At 48.1% G+C, this 21735-nt stretch overlaps 1 protein-coding gene across 3 annotated transcripts in view; it reads left to right on the forward strand.

Annotated features, from left to right (window-relative positions):
- Positions 1–21735, forward strand: part of RRAGC (Ras related GTP binding C) — a 136869-nt gene that overhangs the window by 93762 nt on the left and 21372 nt on the right. For all 3 annotated transcript variants that reach the window (XM_086956432.1, XM_086956433.1, XM_086956431.1), the window contains one exon: positions 17244–17392. In XM_086956432.1, the coding sequence (XP_086812558.1) occupies positions 17244–17392 (149 nt within the window). The remainder of the gene's footprint in view (positions 1–17243; positions 17393–21735) is intronic.

The following is a 21735-nucleotide window of genomic DNA, read 5'->3' on the forward strand; positions in this document are numbered from 1 at the left end:
CCATGAACAAATGGTGTCTCAATGTAGCAACAAGCGTGGATGAAGTTGTAAACCAAGCACAAGACCTTTGCTTGTCGATAGGAAGACTCTATTTGGTTTGAAGCAGTAAAAAAGCAGACCGCGCAAATCATCAGATTAAAAAAAGGGTCATTCAACACATGATCACTTATGCGTTGCAGTAATAAGTCAGTCACTTGATCACAGTGGGCCACAGGTATGGAAGCTTTCATAGAACTTGAAGAAGCCATTTAGTTTTTAGGTCTCGCGACCTATCGATGCGCGCAAGCGCATCGAGCGTAGCGAGATTCATGTGGCGAAAACATCTTCAAACCAAAGGGCTTTCAGCCCCGCGGTTTTCATGCAGTGCCCGTGTACATGCACGCGCATCGCATGCAAGCCCAGCCCAGTCCTCCCCTTATTCACGCCCACCCACCAGGCTCTCCCGCCCCCATCAGGCTTCTCTCTTAATCCGCCTGCCTCCCCTCGCGCATTCACGCCTCCACGCCCACCCACCAGGCTCTCCCGCCCCCATCAGGCTTCTCTCCCAATCCGCCTGCCTCCCCTCGCGCATTCACGCCTCCCACCAGGCTTTCCCGCCCCCATCCGGTGTTCACGCCTCCCACCAGGCTTTCCCGCCCCCATCCGGCTTCCCTCGTAATCTGCCTGCCCATATTCGCCAACGGCCTCACCTCCCTGTTGGTTGGACGTTGGATGGGGGATGGTTGGCAGCCCCCTGTCTCTTTCTGCACTCCTCAGTCCCACCAGGGAGCTCCACCCGATGCTTCCCTCAAACCTCCTGTGTTTTCCGGACCCGTCCAGCCCACTCAGCCTGGCCCTTCCTCCGTTGATGCCGGGGGCTCACACTGGGTCTCCCACCATCACGTTCTCCAATTTCACACTCCACTCCGTCCATTCTCGCACTGGCCGGTATGGTGTCTGAATTGTCTCCTTCATTACCCGTTTCCCCGGTCTGTATCTTGAGCTTGTCGTGGGCCCTCTCACTCCCCTCCACAGTCTCTTTCTCCGGGGTTCTCCATGCTTTACCAGCATGCGACTGCAATCGTTGGCCCTGGGGCGCTTCCCACTATCCCCCTCCGCAGGCTGCACTACAGTCTTCTATTGTGCCCCCTCTCATCCCTCCGGATGAAGGTCAGTCCTCCACTTGCGGAGTCGCCTCCCACCTGAACTGCTGAAGGCCCCTCACCACCGCCGTCCTGTGCACTTTGCAGCTCCTGCTATCCTAAGGCAGAGTCTCTATTTCTGCTCCTAGGCTCCTCTTCCGACTACGTTATTCACTTGCGCCTTCTTTGTGATCCCTGCACTGTTTCGGGCTGCAGAGCGTGGCAGGCAGGGCCATGAGTTCTCTCAGGCCTGTGGTTGCTCCAGCTCACCTGCAACACCTCTCCATTTCAAGCACCACTCGCGTTCTCCCATTCATCACAACCTCCTCAGCTCTTCCTATACTTGCGCGTCTTGGGGATATCTGGAATCCCTACCCCCGTTATTACCTCTGGACTCAGACATCCAGTGCACTCCCTGCAGCCCGCCTTCGCTGCTGTGATTGCGCCGTCTCCACGCCTCCGATCTCACTGAGTACTCTGCCCGCGGGCTCTCGACTTCAGCACTCGTTCTGCATGGCGGGGCGCCATTTTGTCTGCGGCCTCCCGGGATCTTCCTTTACCTAATCCCGCTTTTCTCGCAATCTGCGGCACGACACTCCCCCAAGGCCTATATTACTTGCTCTGGGGCTCTTCCACTGCTGTTCCATCAAGGGTTTAGTGAGGCTTGGACTCAGGATTCTGGTGGATTCCTAGGGCAGAGCTCCGCGGTCTACTCCCGGCTTCATCAGGGCCTAACCAAGCCCTTGAGGAAGAGGGCCTACTGTGGCAGCCATTAACCATGTATTCCACTGGGTGGCCCTCAAGTAACATACAGCCATGCTGATGTCTGAATGAGCTTTGAATCCCTCCAAGTCACCCTGGACTCCTTTATTCCATCTTGCTATTGCTGCTGCCATCATAACTTTATCTGGTTCAAATGTAAAATTAACAATTGCTCCTCATCCGTTGTCTGTACTCCTCCATTCTAATTGTTTATATTGTTGCATACATGCAATCACAAAAGTGTGGGTTCTCTTCTCTCCAAACCTCAGGGAAATAATCTCATTCATAGTTTTTGCTCTCCTCAAAATCTGAAGCAAAGCCCCGCCCAGACTGCAAAACCTGCTTCTCAGCTACAATCAAAAATACATGACACACTTCAAAGTTGCCAACTTCAAATTAATCTCACACAAACTCAAATACTTATTACATAGTTTAAAAAAACATTACTTCCATCTCAAATAACTATACCCAGTCCTTCTTTGCCTACTTTAATATCATGCTCTTAGGCACTCTGCGAACTCAACTATTCTTATTTATCAACCTGTTTCTAACAAAGAATGACTGGCCACTACAGTGAACGTATAACAAGTCACAGTCTTAGAACTCAATCCGTTACTATACAACTCAGAGAGAAAATTAACCAGATTTACCACAGAAGCCTCAAGAAGAATCAAATTCCTCCCCAAGCACCAGGGTACCCACGTTCTCCATGCCTGTCCTTATACCTTCAACTGCTTAATTCCAGATATCCTCTAAGAAAGAAGATTCTGTGTCTCTGTTCTCTTATAAGTTAATTTTTATTCCCCATCTACACCTCTTAAAAGCTCTTTGTCAGCTCCGATTAAACATGTCTCCTCCTGCACCATCGTCATCACACATTTGTAAATCATGGCTGTGACATCCAAAATGGTGTCACCACCATCACTCAACACACTCCCTGCCTCATCAACAGACTCTGAATCTAATGGAGGAAAAGGATAACCCATGCTTTTGCTCCAATCCTTAAAAAGTATCTCTCACCAACACGGCACTCAGGGACACCAACACAGCACTTAGGGACACCACCACATCACTGATGTACACCACCACATCAATCAGGGACACCACCACATCAATCAGGGACACCAACACACCACTCAGGGACACCACCACACCACTCAGGGACACCACCACACCACTCAGCACCATAACACCATCACTCAGCACCGTCACACACCAGAAAAGTCACACACCCTCACTCACCCTCACCCTCACACACCCTAAAAATAACACACCCTAACGCTCCCACCCCCTTACACTCACCCCCTCAACCTCACCCCTCACACCCTCACACTCACTCCCTCAACACCCCACCCTCACCCCCCTCACCCCCCCTCATTCACCCTCATTCACCCTAACACACCCTCACACACACCCTCTCACACACCCCTCACACACCCCATCAATCACGCTCTCACACACCACATCACACACCCCCTCACTCACCCTCTCACGCACTCCCTCACTGACTCTCTCACACCCGCTCAGCCTCACCCTCACTCTCCCTTACACTCCCTCACCCCCTCAACCTCCCTCACTCTGCCTCCCCTCCCCTCACACTCACCCTCACCCTCAACTCCCTCATACTAACACCCCTCATCCACAACAATGCCACGAAAAGACGCAACACTACTCAACTACGCAACGCCACTCAACTACGCAACGCCACTCAACTACGCAACGCCACTCAACTACGCAACGCCACTCAAGTACGCAACGGCACTCACCTACGCAACGCCACTCACCTACGCAACGCCACTCACCTACGCAACGCCACTCACCTACGCAACGCCACTCACCTACGCAACGCCACTCACCTACGCAACGCCACTCACCTACGCAACGCCACTCACCTACGCAACGCCACTCACCTACGCAACGCCACTCACCTACGCAACGCCACTCACCTACGCAACGCCACTCACCTACGCAACGCCACTCACCTACGCAACGCCACTCACCTACGCAACGCCACTCACCTACGCAACGCCACTCACCTACGCAACGCCACTCACCTACGCAACGCCACTCACCTACGCAACGCCACTCACCTACGCAACGCCACTCACCTACGCAACGCCACTCACCTACGCAACGCCACATACCTACGCAACACCACTCATCGACGCAACGCCACTCATCTACTAAAAGCCACTCAACTACGCAACGCCACTCACACATGCAACGCCACTCACACATGCAACGCCACTCACACATGCAACGCCACTCACACATGCAACGCCACTCACACATGCAACGCCACTCAACAACGCAACTCAACTACGCACACATGCAATGCCACTGCCACATGCAACGCCACTCACACTGCCAACCACACTCACACATGCAACGCCTCACACACAGGCAACACCTCTCACACAGGCAACGCCACTCACACAGGCAACGCCACTCACACAGGCAACGCCACTCACACAGGCAACATCACTCACACACGCAACATCACTCACACACGCAACGCCACTCACACACGCAACGCCACTCACACACGCAACGCCACTCACACACACAACGCCACTCACACACGAAAAACACTCACCTTGCCAATAGATCGCGCAGTACGACAGGTGGAACTATTACAATGGCAAATAACAATGCCTTTCACTGTTGTTATCATTTTGAATACATAAAGGGCTTTGTCATTTACACAACCAATAGCTCAAACTTTCCTACTGCGAGACCTATTGGCAACGCCAGTGCTTGTTGTGAAAAGACGCTGACTACCTTCAACATTTCAACACTACAAGTGGATTGAATTATGCCAATTAATTTCTAAATCTCAGAGGATTTGTCCATACCTGACCCTTTCGTGACCTGCCAGTTCATACAGCTTACCCTTTACCCTTTGCCCTTATGTGACCTGTCACTGTGGCATAATGATGGCCTAGTACAAAGGAACAATGTACATTTGATATTGGATGTCAGAGATACAATAGTGTCCACAGCAAAGTATGACCCTTACATGAGAGCTGAATTTTACATTCCCATTATCTAGAAAGGTAACAGCCATATGTATCTTGCAGGTTTCCTGTTAAAAACAATTAACAGTACAATCCACCATTTTCATGAAGCTCAACCAGTCTTCTACTCTGTTAACATTAGTATCAATATATCCAATATGTCATTCACAACCAGTTGACCCCAGTGTGTTGGCTAGACTACCTGCTTAAACTGATCAGCATGTTGTCCTGTTGTGATGTGTCTTCTCATGAAAAACTGGAACCTGTAATAAATGCTTGTCTGTCAAAGTGCACTTACAAGCAACTCTGTCTCTGAGGTTTGATTCATACTTGCTGCCGAAGTAATAAATTAAAGCCATAGGCACATGTTTTCCTGGAATCAGTATGCTGGGTGCTGTGCATGGTCACAGATGGTTTGTACCTGTGAACCTTCCTGAAGCTTTCCATCGCAGGGTTCGACAGGATCCCTCTGCTAGACCAGATAGTTGCTAGACACATGCTAGTATTGTCCAATAAGTTATATTTCACTTTAGAATTTACTTTTTGATGTAGTATTCTTTGTTTTGCCTATACCCATTTCTGTTTCCTGTTCTGACCATATGCTTACCCCTAATTGCCATAATCTACATTTGCCTGACTGAGCACTGTCTGCTATTGGACAAAAGGTATATGCAGTCACAAAATCATGTGGTGGGGTTGCATTTGTAATGTATACCTTGTGTAGACTGATCAACACTTTGTTGGATTTGTGGGTGCAAAGAAAGGAAAGGCAGCCCACAAGAGAACCATCTTCAGATGGATTGTCCTCTGTATAAAAATATGCCACTCATTGGGCAAACAACCCAGAGAGCTTGAGAGCTCATCCCACCAGAGCTAAATCTGCGACCTCCACTCTAGCGTGAAGAATCCCAGTTCTGGACATTGTCAAGCAGCCACATGGCCATCACCGCGCACGTTTGTCAAACATTACTGCTTAGACAGTCATCTCTGGCGAGATGGGCATTTTGCCTGTTCAGTCCCCTAGAACATTTTAGTGTAATAGTCCGCAGACCCACCGCTGGGCAGAGACTGCTTTGGTATCTATTCTGAGGTAAGGATTTCCGCGAAGAAGTGTCTATGAACAAATTACATACCTTCTGTAACGCTTTATCTGATATAGAGTATCCAGCCACAGATTCTGTACCAACCGTTTCAAGTTTCAAGTTTATTATTCTAGTGCTTAGTCTTTTTAAAACCATTGCACTGTATGTTAAATATAAAAACACATGAGAAACATTCATAAAACCTTCTGTGCACTGTACTACAAAATGTTTAAAAAATATATATAAAAATGTATGACATAATTCATAGTATCATCTCATTAAAATCCATTATATGCTTCACATCTCTCTTGTGAGACTGAATGTTGCCAAGCAAAGTTTCTATACAGTTGGTGTAGATACAAAGCGATTCCTTTTTTAGGTCAAGCAGTGTCTGCTCGAGACCTAATGTTGCCCGTATTTGGGAATGTGGACACGAGAGTGGCACGAGCGCAGATTTGACCTCGTGGACGCGCAAGGCGCCGTGCCTCATATTCCCGTGCGCACACGGCCAGCCTCCACACCCCTGCACACAGACCACACAGGCACACTTGCACACGCTGCCGCCCCCCCCCCCCCCCACCACACACACACATACACGCAGGCAGACACACACACAGGTACAACACACGCAGGCACGCAGCCCCTCCCCCACCCCCCCCAGGGCTTACATACATACACACACAAACGCGCACACACACTCCCAACCCCGCTCACTGGGCACATGCAGGGCTTCCATCACTGGGGGGGCGGGCACCGTCAATGTGCCCCGACGCCCCCCCTCACCGGCTCCTCTCGTCCTGTCCCTCCGTGTACAGACTCCGCAGCCCGCTCCGTTGTTTCTCCGCCCCTTCAGGAAGTTCGTGCGTGTCACGCCTCTTCTTTCTCCCGGCCGGAATTCCTATTTGCGTGTCAGGCCTCGTTCTGAACAGCTGTCATTCAGAGCGCTGCTCCAGCGACTTCAGCAGAGGGGGCCGAAACGCTGGCTGTAGTGCACTTCTGCAGCCTCCCTCGGGAGTCGGGACGTTAGTTGATGGGGGCAGTCTAGTACACAATTGTCCCTCAGCGGTGGGAGGCTGGCCTGTGATGTCAATGTGCTCATGACCACTGGACGCTGAAGGGACAGGAAGGGAATGCTCCTCAAATTTCTTGGTTTAGTGCCAGCAGCGTTTGCCGTGTGCTTGGCCTGCAGCTCCCGGGTGCCTGGCGTTCTTCCGTTATACATAGGTCGGCAGCAAAGGCCTGGCGCTGACTCATGTGGTTTGACCCAAATCACGCAAGTGCGAGTTCGACAGGGGGCTCCCGTCCCTTCAGAAATGATCAGTACACAGAGGGACAGCGGAGCGGGTCTGCCAGTGCTGCAGGCCTTGCATAACACGACGGTGACCGGCAATTAGCTCACATGGTTGCTGTGCAGGCACCTGTGTAGGGCGAGTTCCACGCAGTACTCTGGTTAGAACAGGTTGCACTTGCACAGTTACATGCGGAAAAGAGTTCACTGCCCTTAAGATCTAATAGGAAATCTGGGTTTTGTCGGATGGGTAATAGAAATCCACGCCCCTGCAGGAATTACAGTAATTCGATCCTTCGGGACCGTGTCTCAGCTTGTGCCAGAGCTGTGATGCCTAAAGTCCGCACCTGCGATCCCATAGGTGACGTGGTCTGCACTTCCGCAAACGTAGATACTGTAGACTACAAGCGCCTGGCTTAAGCCCCGTAAGTGGTCGTAAAATGACAACCAGTGCCTTACCAAACAGCTACATCTATAAATAAAACCACCGTAGCCTCCTTGGCTTACCTGTCATAGGGTTTAGCAATGGAGGCTAGGTTCCCAGTCCCATTTCCTACTTGCCGTGACAAGTCACACTTTTAGTCAAAATGTAGGGAAACCACAGAACGGGGCTTCAGCTGGTCAGGCATCCTTATATGTTTGAGAATCATTTCAGTCAGCCCCGTTCTGGGGGAATATTGGCCTGAATATTACTTTCATAATGGGGAAATCCTAAAGACATGAGTGTATGTCCACGGTAACTGCACCCTCACGCACACTGCACCCTCACGCACACTGCACCCTCACGCACACTGCACCCTCACGCGCACTGCACCCTCACGCACACTGCACCCTCACGCACACTGCACCCTCACGCACACTGCACCCTCCACCCTCACGCACACTGCACCCTCACGCACACTGCACCCTCACGCACACTGCACCCTCACGCACACTGCACCCTCACGCACACTGAACCCTCACGCACACTGAACCCTCACGCACACTGAACCCTCACACACTGCACCATCACACACTGCACCATCACACACTGCACCATCACACACTGCACCATCACACACTGCACCATCACACACTGCACCATCACACACTGCACCATCACACACTGCACCATCACACACTGCACCATCACACACTGCACCATCACACACTGCACCATCACACACTGCACCATCACACACTGCACCATCACACACTGCACCATCACACACCGCACCATCACACACCGCACCCACACACACCCACACACTGAACCCACACACACACACACACTCTGCACCCTCACACACACACACACTATGCACCCTCACACACACACACTATGCACCCTCACACACAGCTTATCTGTTATTTTCTTCATTCATTGGAAAGTTTACTCCCTTTAAGATCTGAACACAGCTGCCTGGTCCTGTTTATGGCTAATAGATCATGTCTGCAGCCACACTGCACCCTCACACACACCGCAACCTCACACACACTGCACCCTCACACACACTGCACCCTCACACACACTGCACCCTCACACACACTGCACCCTCACACACACTGCACCCGCACACACACTGCACCCGCACACACTCTGCACCAGCACACACTCTGCACCCGCACACACACTCTGCACCCGCACACACACTCTGCACCCGCACACACACTCTGCACCCGCACACACACTCTGCACCCGCACACACACTCTGCACCCGCACACACACTCTGCACCCGCACACACACTCTGCACCCGCACACACACACTCTGCACCCGCACACACACACTCTGCACCCGCACACACACACTCTGCACCCGCACACACACACTCTGCACCTGCACACACACACTCTGCACCCGCACACACACACTGCACCCGCACACACACTCTGCACCCGCACACACAGCTTATCTGTTATTTTCTTCATTCATTGGAAAGTTTACTCCCTTTAAGATCTGAACACAGCTGCCTGGTCCTGTTTATGGCTAATAGATCATGTCTGCAGCCACACTGCACCCTCACACACACCGCAACCTTACACACACCGCAACCTTACACACACCGCAATCTTACACACACTGCAATCTTACACACACTGCACCCTCACACACACTGCACCCTCACACACACTGCACCCTCACACACACTGCACCCTCACACACACTGCACCCTCACACACACTGCACCCTCACACACACTGCACCCTCACACACACTGCACCCTCACACACACTGCACCCTCACACACACTGCACCCTCACACACACTGCACCCTCACACACACTGCACCCTCACACACACTGCACCCTCACACACACTGCACCCTCACACACACTGCACCCTCACACACACTGCACCCTCACACACACTGCACCCTCACACACACTGCACCCTCACACACACTGCACCCTCACACACACCGCACCCTCACACACACCGCACCCTCGCACACACCCACACCCATACACTGTACCCACACACACACACACCGCACCCACACCGCACACACACACCGCACCCCCACCCACACTCACACCGCACACCACACCCTCACACACACCGCACCCTCACACACACTGCACCCTCACACACACTGCACCCTCACACACACTGCACCCTCACACACACTGCACCCTCACACACACTGCACCCGCACACACACACTGCACCCGCACACACACACTGCACCCGCACACACACACTGCACCCGCACACACACACTGCACCCGCACACACACACTCTGCACCCGCACACACACACTGCACCCGCACACACACACTCTGCACCCTCGCACACACTCTGCACCCTCGCACACACTCTGCACCCTCGCACACACTCTGCACCCTCGCACACACTCTGCACCCTCGCACACACTCTGCACCCTTGCACACACTCTGCACCCTCGCACACACTCTGCACCCTCGCACACACTCTGCACCCTCGCACACACTCTGCACCCTCGCACACACTCACACCCTCACACCACACCCTCACACCACACCCTCACACACGCCCTCACACCACACCCTCACACACACTGCACCCTCACACACTCTGCACACACACTCTGCACCCTCACACACACTGCACCCTCGCACACACTGCACCCTCGCACACACTGCACCCTCGCACACACTCTGCACCCTCGCACACACTCTGCACCCTCGCACACACTCTGCACCCTCGCACACACTCTGCACCCTCGCACACACTCTGCACCCTCGCACACACTCTGCACCCTCGCACACACTCTGCACCCTCGCACACACTCTGCACCCTCACACCACACCCTCACACACACCCTCACACCACACCCTCACACACACCCTCACACCACACCCTCACACACACTGCACCCTCACACACACACTGCACCCTCACACACACACTGCACCCGCTCACACACACACTGCACCCACACACACTGCACCCGCACACACACACTCTGCACCCGCACACACACTCTGCACCCGCACACACACTCTGCACCCGCACACACACTCTGCACCCGCACACACACTCTGCACCCGCACACACACACTCTGCACCCGCAGGATTTTCGTTAACCAATCAGCCTTTTAACATCAAATGGCCAGGGCGTTTTTCTTCATTTCCTGCTATTGTCTGGATTGTTTCTAGGTTTCAGTAACTGTACTTGTCAAAGGTACAGGTAGTATTTTTTTCTTACTAAAGTTTTGGAAAATACATACATGAGGCAAAAGCTAGCGCTTATGAGTTATACGTAAGAGCATTTTCTTGGCTAGTAAACAAGCCTAACACTATGGCTCGAGCGAAATAAGTGCAGACTGGCCAAATGTGTGGCAAGGTCTCGAGTGACATTTCTGATTTTATGTTGAATTATAGTTTTGAAAACGGCCATGATGTTAATGGTAAAATAAACCAGGGCACGTGTAGCCAGCCTGCTCTTATGAAGAGTGCTGTCACGTTGATAACCTTGGCAGATTGCTGGCAAATTACATTTGTCCGAAGCCAGCCATAGTATGGTGTGTGCTTCCCCCAGGTACTACGTACAAGGCTTTTCGGTGGGATGGACACCGTAATGTGAAGACATGTTTGTGTAATAAGCCTGTCGATCACCTGCGTCAGTTGTTGATGGCAACTTATGCTGTGCTTAACTAAATCATGTGGTTTGCATATCTGCCTTAATTAGCTTCATGTGAAATGGCTAGAATGAAACTGGAGTTCTTTTACTTCTGCTTGTCACACCACTTAATGTAGTAGTACTCTGTGCTGCAGGTAAACTGCAGATGTGGCCTAACGACCAGAGCTGCCATCTAAGTCACGTAAATACAAAACATGTTGCATTACAAATGCTATAGGTGTCACATTCGCGAAAGTTATAACTATTGGCTTTGTAAATGACAAAGCTATCAATTTAGCTATTTTAAAAACCAACACATAAATAAAATATTTTTCATTTACAAGACCAATAGCTACAACTTTTCTAATGCGAGACCTATTGCATTTCCAATGCTTGTTTACAAACTATTTTAATCCGTACTTTGCTGTAATATATTTAGTTGCTTTATCTCCTTTTTTTGCTATGCTTTTATGTTGTCTTCTTGAGGAACTGCTATTTCAGTGTCACAAGCTGAATTGAAGGATGTTTTATGTTTCCTGCTGATCAGGGATCAAATTTTGAATCGGTTGGTGTGATTTTAACTACCTGCATATCTGATTGTTTATTTGATTCTGTATCCTCCTTGTTTTGTTCCTTATTTTCCAAACGCGTTTTATTCTTATGCTGTGAAAACATTTGCCATATGTTGCCTTGTTGGTTAATTTTCCCTTTCTTACAGGCTTTTCTTTGCTTTTTTTTGTTGCTTTTTTTTAGACGACTAATTCTACCTTTATTATATCTTTATCTTCATACTCTTTTTCTTGTTTTCTATGATTATCTTTGTCCTGTTTTCACAAGGCTATATCTCTTGACTTTACTTTTTGGATAATTTCTCCATTGGGCGTTTGTATGGGAGTAGTATCGACCTTACTTGTTTGGGACGTTTCTTGAATCTCCTCCATTTTTATTGACTCTTTAGTTTCCTATTCTTGTACTCTTAGTCTCATAGGTGGACTTACTGCTTGTGCTTTTACTGCTGTTATGCATTGGCAGGTGACTTGCTGTGTATAGTTGTGCTTTTGGGCCCTCCTAATCGGGTCGTTCAATGCTTGCAACTTGTTGTCAATGCCCAATATAAGTAGTGCCATGACTTTTAACAGGTCCACCTGGAGGTCATACTTGTCAGCCTGATGCTGAATTGCTTTTGATATTGTATCCGTGGTTGATAGTAGTATCCTCCATGTACTGACTGGTATTTTATTTGCTGAATCCTGAGTTTTGTGCTTTTGCTTAGGGGTAGACCTTTTTAGGTCTCGGCCTAGCGTATACTGCGCAGCAGTGTTGCGCAGCCGAGATTGAATGTTTCCCTAGAGTGGGGCTTGAACCCGCCCCTCTTCTCCATTGGCTGGCTTCCTAAACGGAGGCCAGCCATTGGAGGAGAGGGGCATCACTCCGTTCAAGCCCCGTCTTTTTGGGATAGAGCGGTGCTCTTTCTCTCCCTGACGTCATAGGTCCAACACACGCCCCCCATCACGCTGCCTGCATGCACAAGTCGGCTCTCTAATTGGTTGACAACTACCAAAGACACTTCCATTGGTTTGTGATTAACCAATCACAGGGCCGACTGGCGCGTGCAGGCAGCGTGAGCAGCTCTCCTCTCGTTTCTGTTAAGACTTTCTATTCACAAGAACTATGACACAAGTCTTGCAACCTTTCAATGCTTCAGGGCACGACGCAGTGATGGTAATGGGCGCGCGCGCCCTAATGGAGCCGTGAAACTTTCATTTTCAATGATTTCATGTGTTCAGAAATGCCAAAAATTCAATATCGAGGCACGAGCTGGGACCCGATGTCTTGCAAGTTTGCAGCCTGCAATACGTATTGTTTTCTTTCGTTGGCTCTGCGTGCAGTAGAGGTGGGGCGCTGTTTGCATCAGTAAGGTAATCCATTAAAAACCGAACAGTGAGCAGAATCGGGCAGCGCGCATGAATTAGCACAGCTAAATTCATGAGCTACAAGCAGGCGGCGTTCGTGCGTCACAGTGATTGTGGATGCGCCCTTTGCAATTCAGCTTGTGTCCAATTAAGTGCTAGGAAGTTATGTACGTTTTCACTTGGGAACAAAAAAAATCATTTGTCTTTGTGAATGTAAAATGGACATTGACAGCGGTTAATGGGTATCCTGAAAACGATGGCAGGGAAGTAGTCCACTCCCACTGTACTGTGAATACCCCTGGTGCTTAGCTGCCGAGGTTTTAGATTGCTATGTGTGACCTTTTCATAGCGTAAGTGTAACTGAGTGACATTTCAACAACTTAGTGACACTTTTAGCACCGTCTTTCCCTTATCTGGCCTGTGAGAGGGTGTGCACAGGGTGCCCTAAGGTGAGTTTTTGAGGCTTTGCCCCTCGTCTGGTGTGTGCGCGCGCAGGTCACTAGATGGTGTGAGTAGGCCAATGAAAGCGTTCTGAGGGTTGTACCCCAGGTCTAGTGTGCACGCAAAGTGCACTAGATATTGTGAACTGGGCACGCACTGGGTTCTGAAGATGGTATCCCTTGTTGGGTATGTAAGAGGGTGTGCACAGGGCACTGGAAAGTGTGAGGGACTGTACACAAGCTTCTAGGGGCTGTACTCCTCCTCTGGTGATAGGGAGGGTATGCACATGGCTTTAGATGGTGGGAGGAGGCTTTGCAGAAAGTTCTGGATGGCGTGTTGCTCACCTGTTGATTTAATTTGGGTGTTAAGGTGGTACTGGGTGTTGTGAAGGCATGCATTGCAGACACATCTGGAGGATGTACGTAGAGCGGATCTATTTTGTAGGCTGCGAGAGTAAGCTATTGGCATTGTAAATTACAATGTCATTTATTTTTTTTCCTGCATCTGTTCCCTGGGGCGTTACTGGGCAGAGATGGGCGTGTGGCTGATCTGGACTGTGGAATGTCTGTGTGGGTGTGTGTGTGTGTGTGTGTGTGTGTGTGTGTGGCTCTGTGTCCGCTAATACTCTCTACTACTCTCTAATGCTCACCTATTGCCATTGTAAATGACAATACCATTTATTTACATTTAAAAAAAAATGAAAAAATGCCATTTGCAATGACAATAGCTCTAACTTTAACAAAGCCGAGGCCATTGCATTGTAAATGCTTGTTCCTATTTGTTCCTATTTGTTCCTCTGACAAAGCCTGCAAATACTACCTAGTTAAAGGTGACAGCGTTAAATTACCACAGGTAAATTGTTTTTTATCTGGAAAGCTAATGCTACCAGTCTCAAATGGGCTTAGGCTTGTTGTTAAGCTGTCCCGCAAGCTGTCCCTCAATCTGCTCATCTCTCCATGTGCAAGTAAATGTAGCTGTTCGTTTGGATAGTTGACCAATAGCTGCCTTGTGTCCTGTATAAAGCTACGAACTAAGACGCCCTGTCTTAGACAAGATCTGCACTACCTTATTGCTCTCCACCAGGAGTGCGCATAACTATTTATACATCAGTATTATGTTTGAACAAATTGCAACACTTGATCAAAGACAATCAAACACTAAATGTCAATATCAAACAATGAAGTAATGGAGTAAACTAGTCTCCTGTATAAGCATTGAAGTATTTAGGAAATCAATTAGAGGGAGATCTGGTTCCGAAGTCCGGTGGACTCTGAGAAATGTTTGTAGTTGCCGATGGACTCAAATAATCCCCGTTGTTAAGGTTTAAGGACATGAGTGTCCCTTGAGTTCGTTTTATGAACTTCAACTTGGATTGTACCTACTTGAATTGTATCAATACCTTGCATGTTTTTACCAGCTTCCTCTATGCATTGTTCTCTCAAATTGCTGGTGATTTTAATTCTTTCCAATTTTACTCTCTCCCTCCATATTGAGTTATATTGCTCTTTATGGGGCTTCCTTCATTGAACTTCTTGCTATTAGAAAGTCCGTTAATTTATACCCCTCCCTCTTTTTTGATTTTGCAATCCTTGCTTTATTTTGTTCTGTTACGATAATGGACTCCTGTTCTTTTCCATTAACAGAATGTATCTCTGTTTCCTGTGCAACATCCTGTGTAATATCCAGCTTAGGTGACTCCTCCCTTGCTCTCTTCATTTGCTTTTTCCCTTGACCGTGCGCTCCACGGGTCCTTCCAGACCGCATTGTATCCTCTTTAACTCTCACCTTTTTTCCTGGTTGCTCAATTTCTGTTGACTTCTTAAAGGACCCTTACACTTTTTCTTGTATCTTATTTGTTTTCTGTGTTGATCACGCTTCACTTTGCATTTTTTGCTAATTTCCTTTTGGACCACAGAGCATTTGAGACACCCCTTCTGTTATGTAAATCCCCTTTTGTTATGCAATTCCCCTTTTACCTCTGCTTTTAATGCTCCTTTTTGGGGAGGGGGGCGACTCTCTTGCTCCAAGAAATTTGTACCATCTGTGCACCATAGTCTCGGGAATCCAATACCTGTCGTCAAGCTCTGCCTCCCCTTCCAAAAAAGTTCTACCGGACTGCAGGAGGAGGTTTAGTCAAACTGCACCCCCCTCTTAACTCTCTCACTCCTCTCTCGTTGGTTTTCCCTGTGTGGGTTCACTGAATCACCTCCTCTGTGGCCTCTGACCCCTGGCACTGCAATCTCGCCCAGGTCTACTCTGGTTCCTGTCCCCTAGCTGCTAAAAGAACCCACTGCATTCGGGGATAAGAGTGGAATCCACTACCACCCCTAGCTGAGGTGAGGCTGCCCCGGCCAGATCACTGCACTTTTCCGCTGAAAACCTCCTGCAACCCACCTCCCCTGTTGGCCGCCTCCCCCCTACCGACGGATCCAACTAGCCGTGAGCGGGGGAACCAGGGAGGAAGGGGAGAAGCACGGAGGAAATCCTGTCACGTTACGCAGAGCACAGCACACCAAGAAATAATGTTGCAGCTCCGGCTCCAGTTCCAACTCCAGCTCAGCCTACACTTAGTTTTTTCCCAGTGGTGAATTCTGTTAACAGTTAGCAGCTGATGGCAGCCATTAGCGGAAGGAAAACCGCAAAACCGGCGTAGCGATTCAAGCTCCCGCAGCTGTCCATCCGTAGCAATCTGGGAATCTGGCTGAAAACCAGCCAAGAAACCAACTGCTCCTGCCGTCAGCAGCTCTCAGCAGCCGCTCCCGCTTCTCTCACTCCTCACGTTCAATCCGTCAATGTGCGTGCATTCTGAACCGGGCAATTATGTGCCTCGATGGATATCACGGGAGCTTTTGGAGGGCTCTTCTGCTAGCTGTGCAGGCCGAGCAAGGTCAGGGCAACGTAAAAGTAGCCTTCACCCTTTCTTCCTTCCTGTTCTGCGAAATTTATTTTTCACTTCAACCAAATCCTTTAGGACCTTGTCACACTAGTCATTTTACCTCCGTTTGGCTCTGTGCTTCTGGTGTGGAAAAACAGTCATTAACTCAGGTCAGGGTGCTGTTCCTATCTATGCTTGTCACTTAAGTTAAGGCGCGGACAATTCTGTCACCGTTACGTGGAGCAGAACAGTGCCACAACCCGGCATGCAAGAGGACTGTTCAAAGATTTCCGGGTCCAGTCCGATGCTTGGGTAACATTCTAGGATAAGGAATCTGCAGCTAGATGGTCTCTACCAGATAAGGCAATGGCGAAGGTAAGTAACTCATTCTTTAGTCCCGTTGGGCTTCCTTCACACGATTTAGCTACTATAGTATAAGAATCATTTGGTGCAAGATCCCAATTTAAAAATACATTATGGAATGCAGCTGATTCTTAAAGAAAGTAATGACTTTGACATACACTTGATACACATTTGCAATGCCTGGTGAACTTTACTTGTGTACTATTTTGTCACATTTTTGAAAATATTAACTATTTAAAATAATCTGAATGTAATCCTTTGTCGTGCTATGTGTTTTTGTATTCTTTTTAAATAGCTTAAAAGAAGATGGAACCGGAAGTGCATATGACAAGGAATCCATGGCAATTATCAAACTAAACAACACAACAGTTCTCTACCTAAAGGAAGTGACAAAATTTCTTGCTTTGGTTTGCATTCTTAGGGAAGAAAGCTTTGAGCGTAAAGGTAATAATCTGCTATTATTCTCTGCTTAAACGGTTCTTTCTTAGACCAGTGGTTCATAACTTTTCGACTTATGTGGACCCTCACTTAATCATCATTTTAATCTGGGGAGCCCCACTGAGCCATTATTCGAATCCGGGGACCCTAACCTAAGCAATTTCGATGATTTGAACCGTAAAACAATATACACAAATATGGATACAAGCCTTCATAGAACAAATGCACAAATTATTAAATGTTTTATTTAATTAACAAATAAAAAATATACATTTTAGTGGGATGGCTGGAGCTTTTATAAATTTAATTAAGGCCATCCATCTTCCATATAATATTCAGTTTGATGCACTTGCACTGCTCCCATGAATCAGTCTGAGGGTACAAACTAAATATTCAGCCTCTAATTTTAAATACCTTCACACTTATGTAACGTTTTACATTTTTTAATTTTGCTTCATTGTTTATAGACACTGTTTATGATATTTAATGAAAAGCAGTTAAGAACCCCATGAGTAGGCGTCATAGACCCCCAGGAGTCCTTGGAGCACAGGTTAAGATCCATTGTCTTAGTGTTAGCTGCTTTATGTGCATTTGTTTCGAGAGGAACATGGTTGATTAGTTTCACTTTTTTCATTGGCTGTAGCTGTGGTTTTGCTGTTTAAAAAGGTTTTTCTAAGTTTCCTAAGCACATTCCTATTTCGTGCTGTACAATCAGGTTGGTTTGTAACTATTTTACATATCTTTTTTGTGGAGCTCCAAAAACAATATGAAGGGTAGCAAATATATTTTGATAATTAGACTGCATTGCGCATATTTGTTAACTTGTTGCACATACTTCGTCTCATCCACTCCCCCGCCCCCAAGTACTACTCAGGTTGAAATTAGCAGCAGTTTCAAATGGGGGTATTCTTGACTGATCTGAAGCTACACACTTGGATAAAACTTGGTTTTCTTAAAACAAAACCTTTATTTTAATTAATAACAATTTTCAAAACCGAATCCTGAACAATTTTTGTGATTATTTTTACTTTTATAAGCATGATGTTAAATTCTGTTTTTTAGGATGTTCCAGGTAATTCTCTTCTTTGGGTGCATAATTTATAAATCTATTTTTAAATGTGCGTTACGAAGGAGTAGTTGATATGATAGTAGTTGACATGTTTGTCTTTCTTGAGAGAGACAGGTCCTTATTCATTGATCACATGAGTGTACTGTGTCTTCTGTTTGGGGCAGTTTTTGAGATGGAAAGTGAGGGAGTTGGGGATAGATAGTCTGTGTGGACATACACTCAACAACAATTGTCGGGATAGCTATCAGCTGCAGTTTTTCACGGACAATGCAAACCCCTCTCTGGTCACTTGAGGCGTCATCCAAGGACTAGACTTTGCAATTTCAGTAAGCTTTTCCACAGAATAGCATAGTCATCAAGAGACTATTCTATAAAATGTGACTTACTAAGTAACAACATTTGTTCGAGGCATATGAGCTGCAGATTGTACACTATGCATAGATTGCCATATGGTGTTGGGCTCAGATGCTTGTACTTTGTATTTGTCTTGGAAGAGTCTTTTGTAGTCACGTGATTGGTGACTCCTCCCTTGGACGTCCATCCATAGATTGTTTTATTTATTTTTTTTTTTTACGCCATCCGGTTCGGATGTAACTTTTGCTCTCCGGTTCGGTACTGTATTTTTCAAACCTTTTCGACGCACAACCATCTCCAACTCCAACTCAACGGTTTTGTTTTCGATCTCCTGATCTTCGACGCGCATCTCAACTACTCGATTCCAGTCGTCGACGCGGGTCACTGGGCCTACTCGACGCCGTTCAGGCCTGCAGCTCATGGAAAAAACTCCATAAAAAAAATGCCCCCAGTGTGGAGCGAAATTCCCGCACAGTGACCATCACAAGGTCTGTAACCTGTGTCTCTTGCCCGAGCACGACGAGAACAATTGCCACGCCTGCACTGTTTTTCGATCCAATAAAACCATCCGTGATCGCTGGGCCCGACGACACATCATGGCGCAGTGAGCACCAGTGGACATCTTCGACGAAGGCCCCAATGTCCCGGAGGAGGATTCTGTAGACCTGGAAATCGTGTCCAAAGCAGACGACTCCAACTCAGATGACCACATCACTCCTGGTCAACGAGTGAGTACAACCGGCCCTACCCCAACTCCACCTGAAAAAAAGAAGGCCCTGGTCAAGACTTTACCTCTTTGCCTCAGTCGTGACCGAAAACTACCTTCAGAACCCCTGCTCTCTGGCCCGGCTCCGAAGATAAAGGACAAGCCTTCTGTTTGCTCGGGACCGAGCAAACCGCATATCACTGTCCCGCAGGCACCTTCGGCACTGAAGACAGGAGAGCAACCTACTCCCAAAAAGAAGTCCGTACCGACCACCTCAACGCCGAAAGAAAAACCATTGGATCCGAGCCAAAGCCTTCGGAACCGAAAAAGCCTTCCGTCTCCATAGAAAAACCAAAGGACCCCAAACCACCTCCTAAGGCCTCGGAGCAGAAATCCAAACCCCACTCGGACCCGAAGAAGTCTGCACCGAAAGCGGTTACCGAAGAGGAAGTACTTTTTCAACCGGATCTTGTCGATCCCAAGCAGAAAAAAACTCCATATAGACCCCAAAACAGGACGTGTGACTACTGTTCCACACAAAATGAAGAAACTGGACACACCAGACACTCCTGCAGTGCCTGTAAAGAAAAAAGACTGTGCCACCTCACCTATAAGATCCTCTTCTCCTGTTCTTCCTCCTGAGCCTGTTCTTCCTCCTGAGCTTGTACTTCCTCCTGAGCCTGTACTTCCTCCTACTTCCTCCTGAGCCTGTACTTCCTCCTGAGCCTGTACTTCCTCCTGAGCCTGTACTTCCTCCTGTACTTCCTCCTGAGCCTGTACTTCCTCCTGAGCCTGTACTTCCTCCTGAGCCTGTCTCTCCTCTACAGCCTCCTAAACTCCCACCTCAATCACCAACACCACAGGATGATGATGATGATGATGATGATGATGATTTCGGTAGTGGGGGATGCAACAATGACCCTTTCACTGACCTAGTGATGACACAGACATACCACAGGACAATCGGGACGAATATGAAGACACAATAAACCTCTTCCCCCCCCCCCCCCCCCTCCCCCTCCCAGACCTCCCTCATCCCCAGCCATATCCAACAAAACCGTCTCACCCAGATGACAATATTGTCTTTTGTCAGCTTGTAAATAGAGCTGCTGTCTACCATGGTGTTCACATGCATTCAGACCCTGCAGACGAGACTTTCTTCTAAACATCTTCGAACAGTTACAGAAAACTGTCCAAATCCTGGTAATGCTAAAAGGGGTCATTAAACCTGCCTCATACCTATTCAAAGACACAGTGAGCGCTATAATTCTCAATCCCATGTTTGACAAAAAATATAAACCTGCCCAAGATGATCCTACCTACATCAAAGGGCAACTACCCTTAGACTCACTAGTGTTAACAACCGCTAGAAAATGTGCCAACTCTCAAACATCCAGTGACGCACCACCTCCGGATACGGAATCTAAGTTGTTAGATGCCTCTGGCAAGAGAGTTGCTGCCCAAGCAGCTAATCACTGGCGCATAGCCAACACCCAAGCATTACGTGCTAGGTACGATAGGGCTCACTATGACCTACTAGAAAACCTATTACAACATTTACCTGATCAATATAAGACCCAGGCAAATGATTTAATTCAAGAGGGAAAATGAATCACCAACGCATCAATCAAGTGTGCCCTTGATGCAGCAGACACAGCATCTAGGTCGATTAACACTAGTGTGCTACTCGGACGACATGCCTGGTTACGCATTTCTCACCCCACTGCACTCATCGTAGCTCCCATAATGTTTTGCACTTCAACCTCTAAAGTTAAGATTCACAATAAGGAGCTGAAGTGAGATGTGTGAAAGGAACTGGTGGGCATAGACTTCGTATATGTCAATCAACTTGGTCCCTTTATACTTAGGGATGAATGTTAAAAATAAATAAATGTTTTTATGCAATTTAATATATAGCGCGAACTCGACTCGAAGGTAATGGAACCCTTTACATGAGCACCAGGTCACATCCTTGTGTTTTTAGGCACGGGGAGATTAAGGGATTTGTCCAGAATCACATAATGTTTGGCGGCGCCTAGAGTCACACCTTGTTCTCAGTTCCAAATTGGGCAGCCCTGACCGTTTCGCCACCCTCCCCCAGTGGGTGTAGTTTGAAGTGTTTTTCTATTAGAAACAAAAATGATATTTTTTTCAGTGACATTGCAGTGTGTTTTCTCTAAAGAAATGTATTTGTGCAGATTATCAGAAATTTGGACTGCC

This window comes from Lissotriton vulgaris, chromosome 2_1 (genome assembly GCF_964263255.1).
Source record: "Lissotriton vulgaris chromosome 2_1, aLisVul1.2, whole genome shotgun sequence".
Classification (NCBI taxonomy): Eukaryota; Metazoa; Chordata; class Amphibia; order Caudata; family Salamandridae; genus Lissotriton; species Lissotriton vulgaris.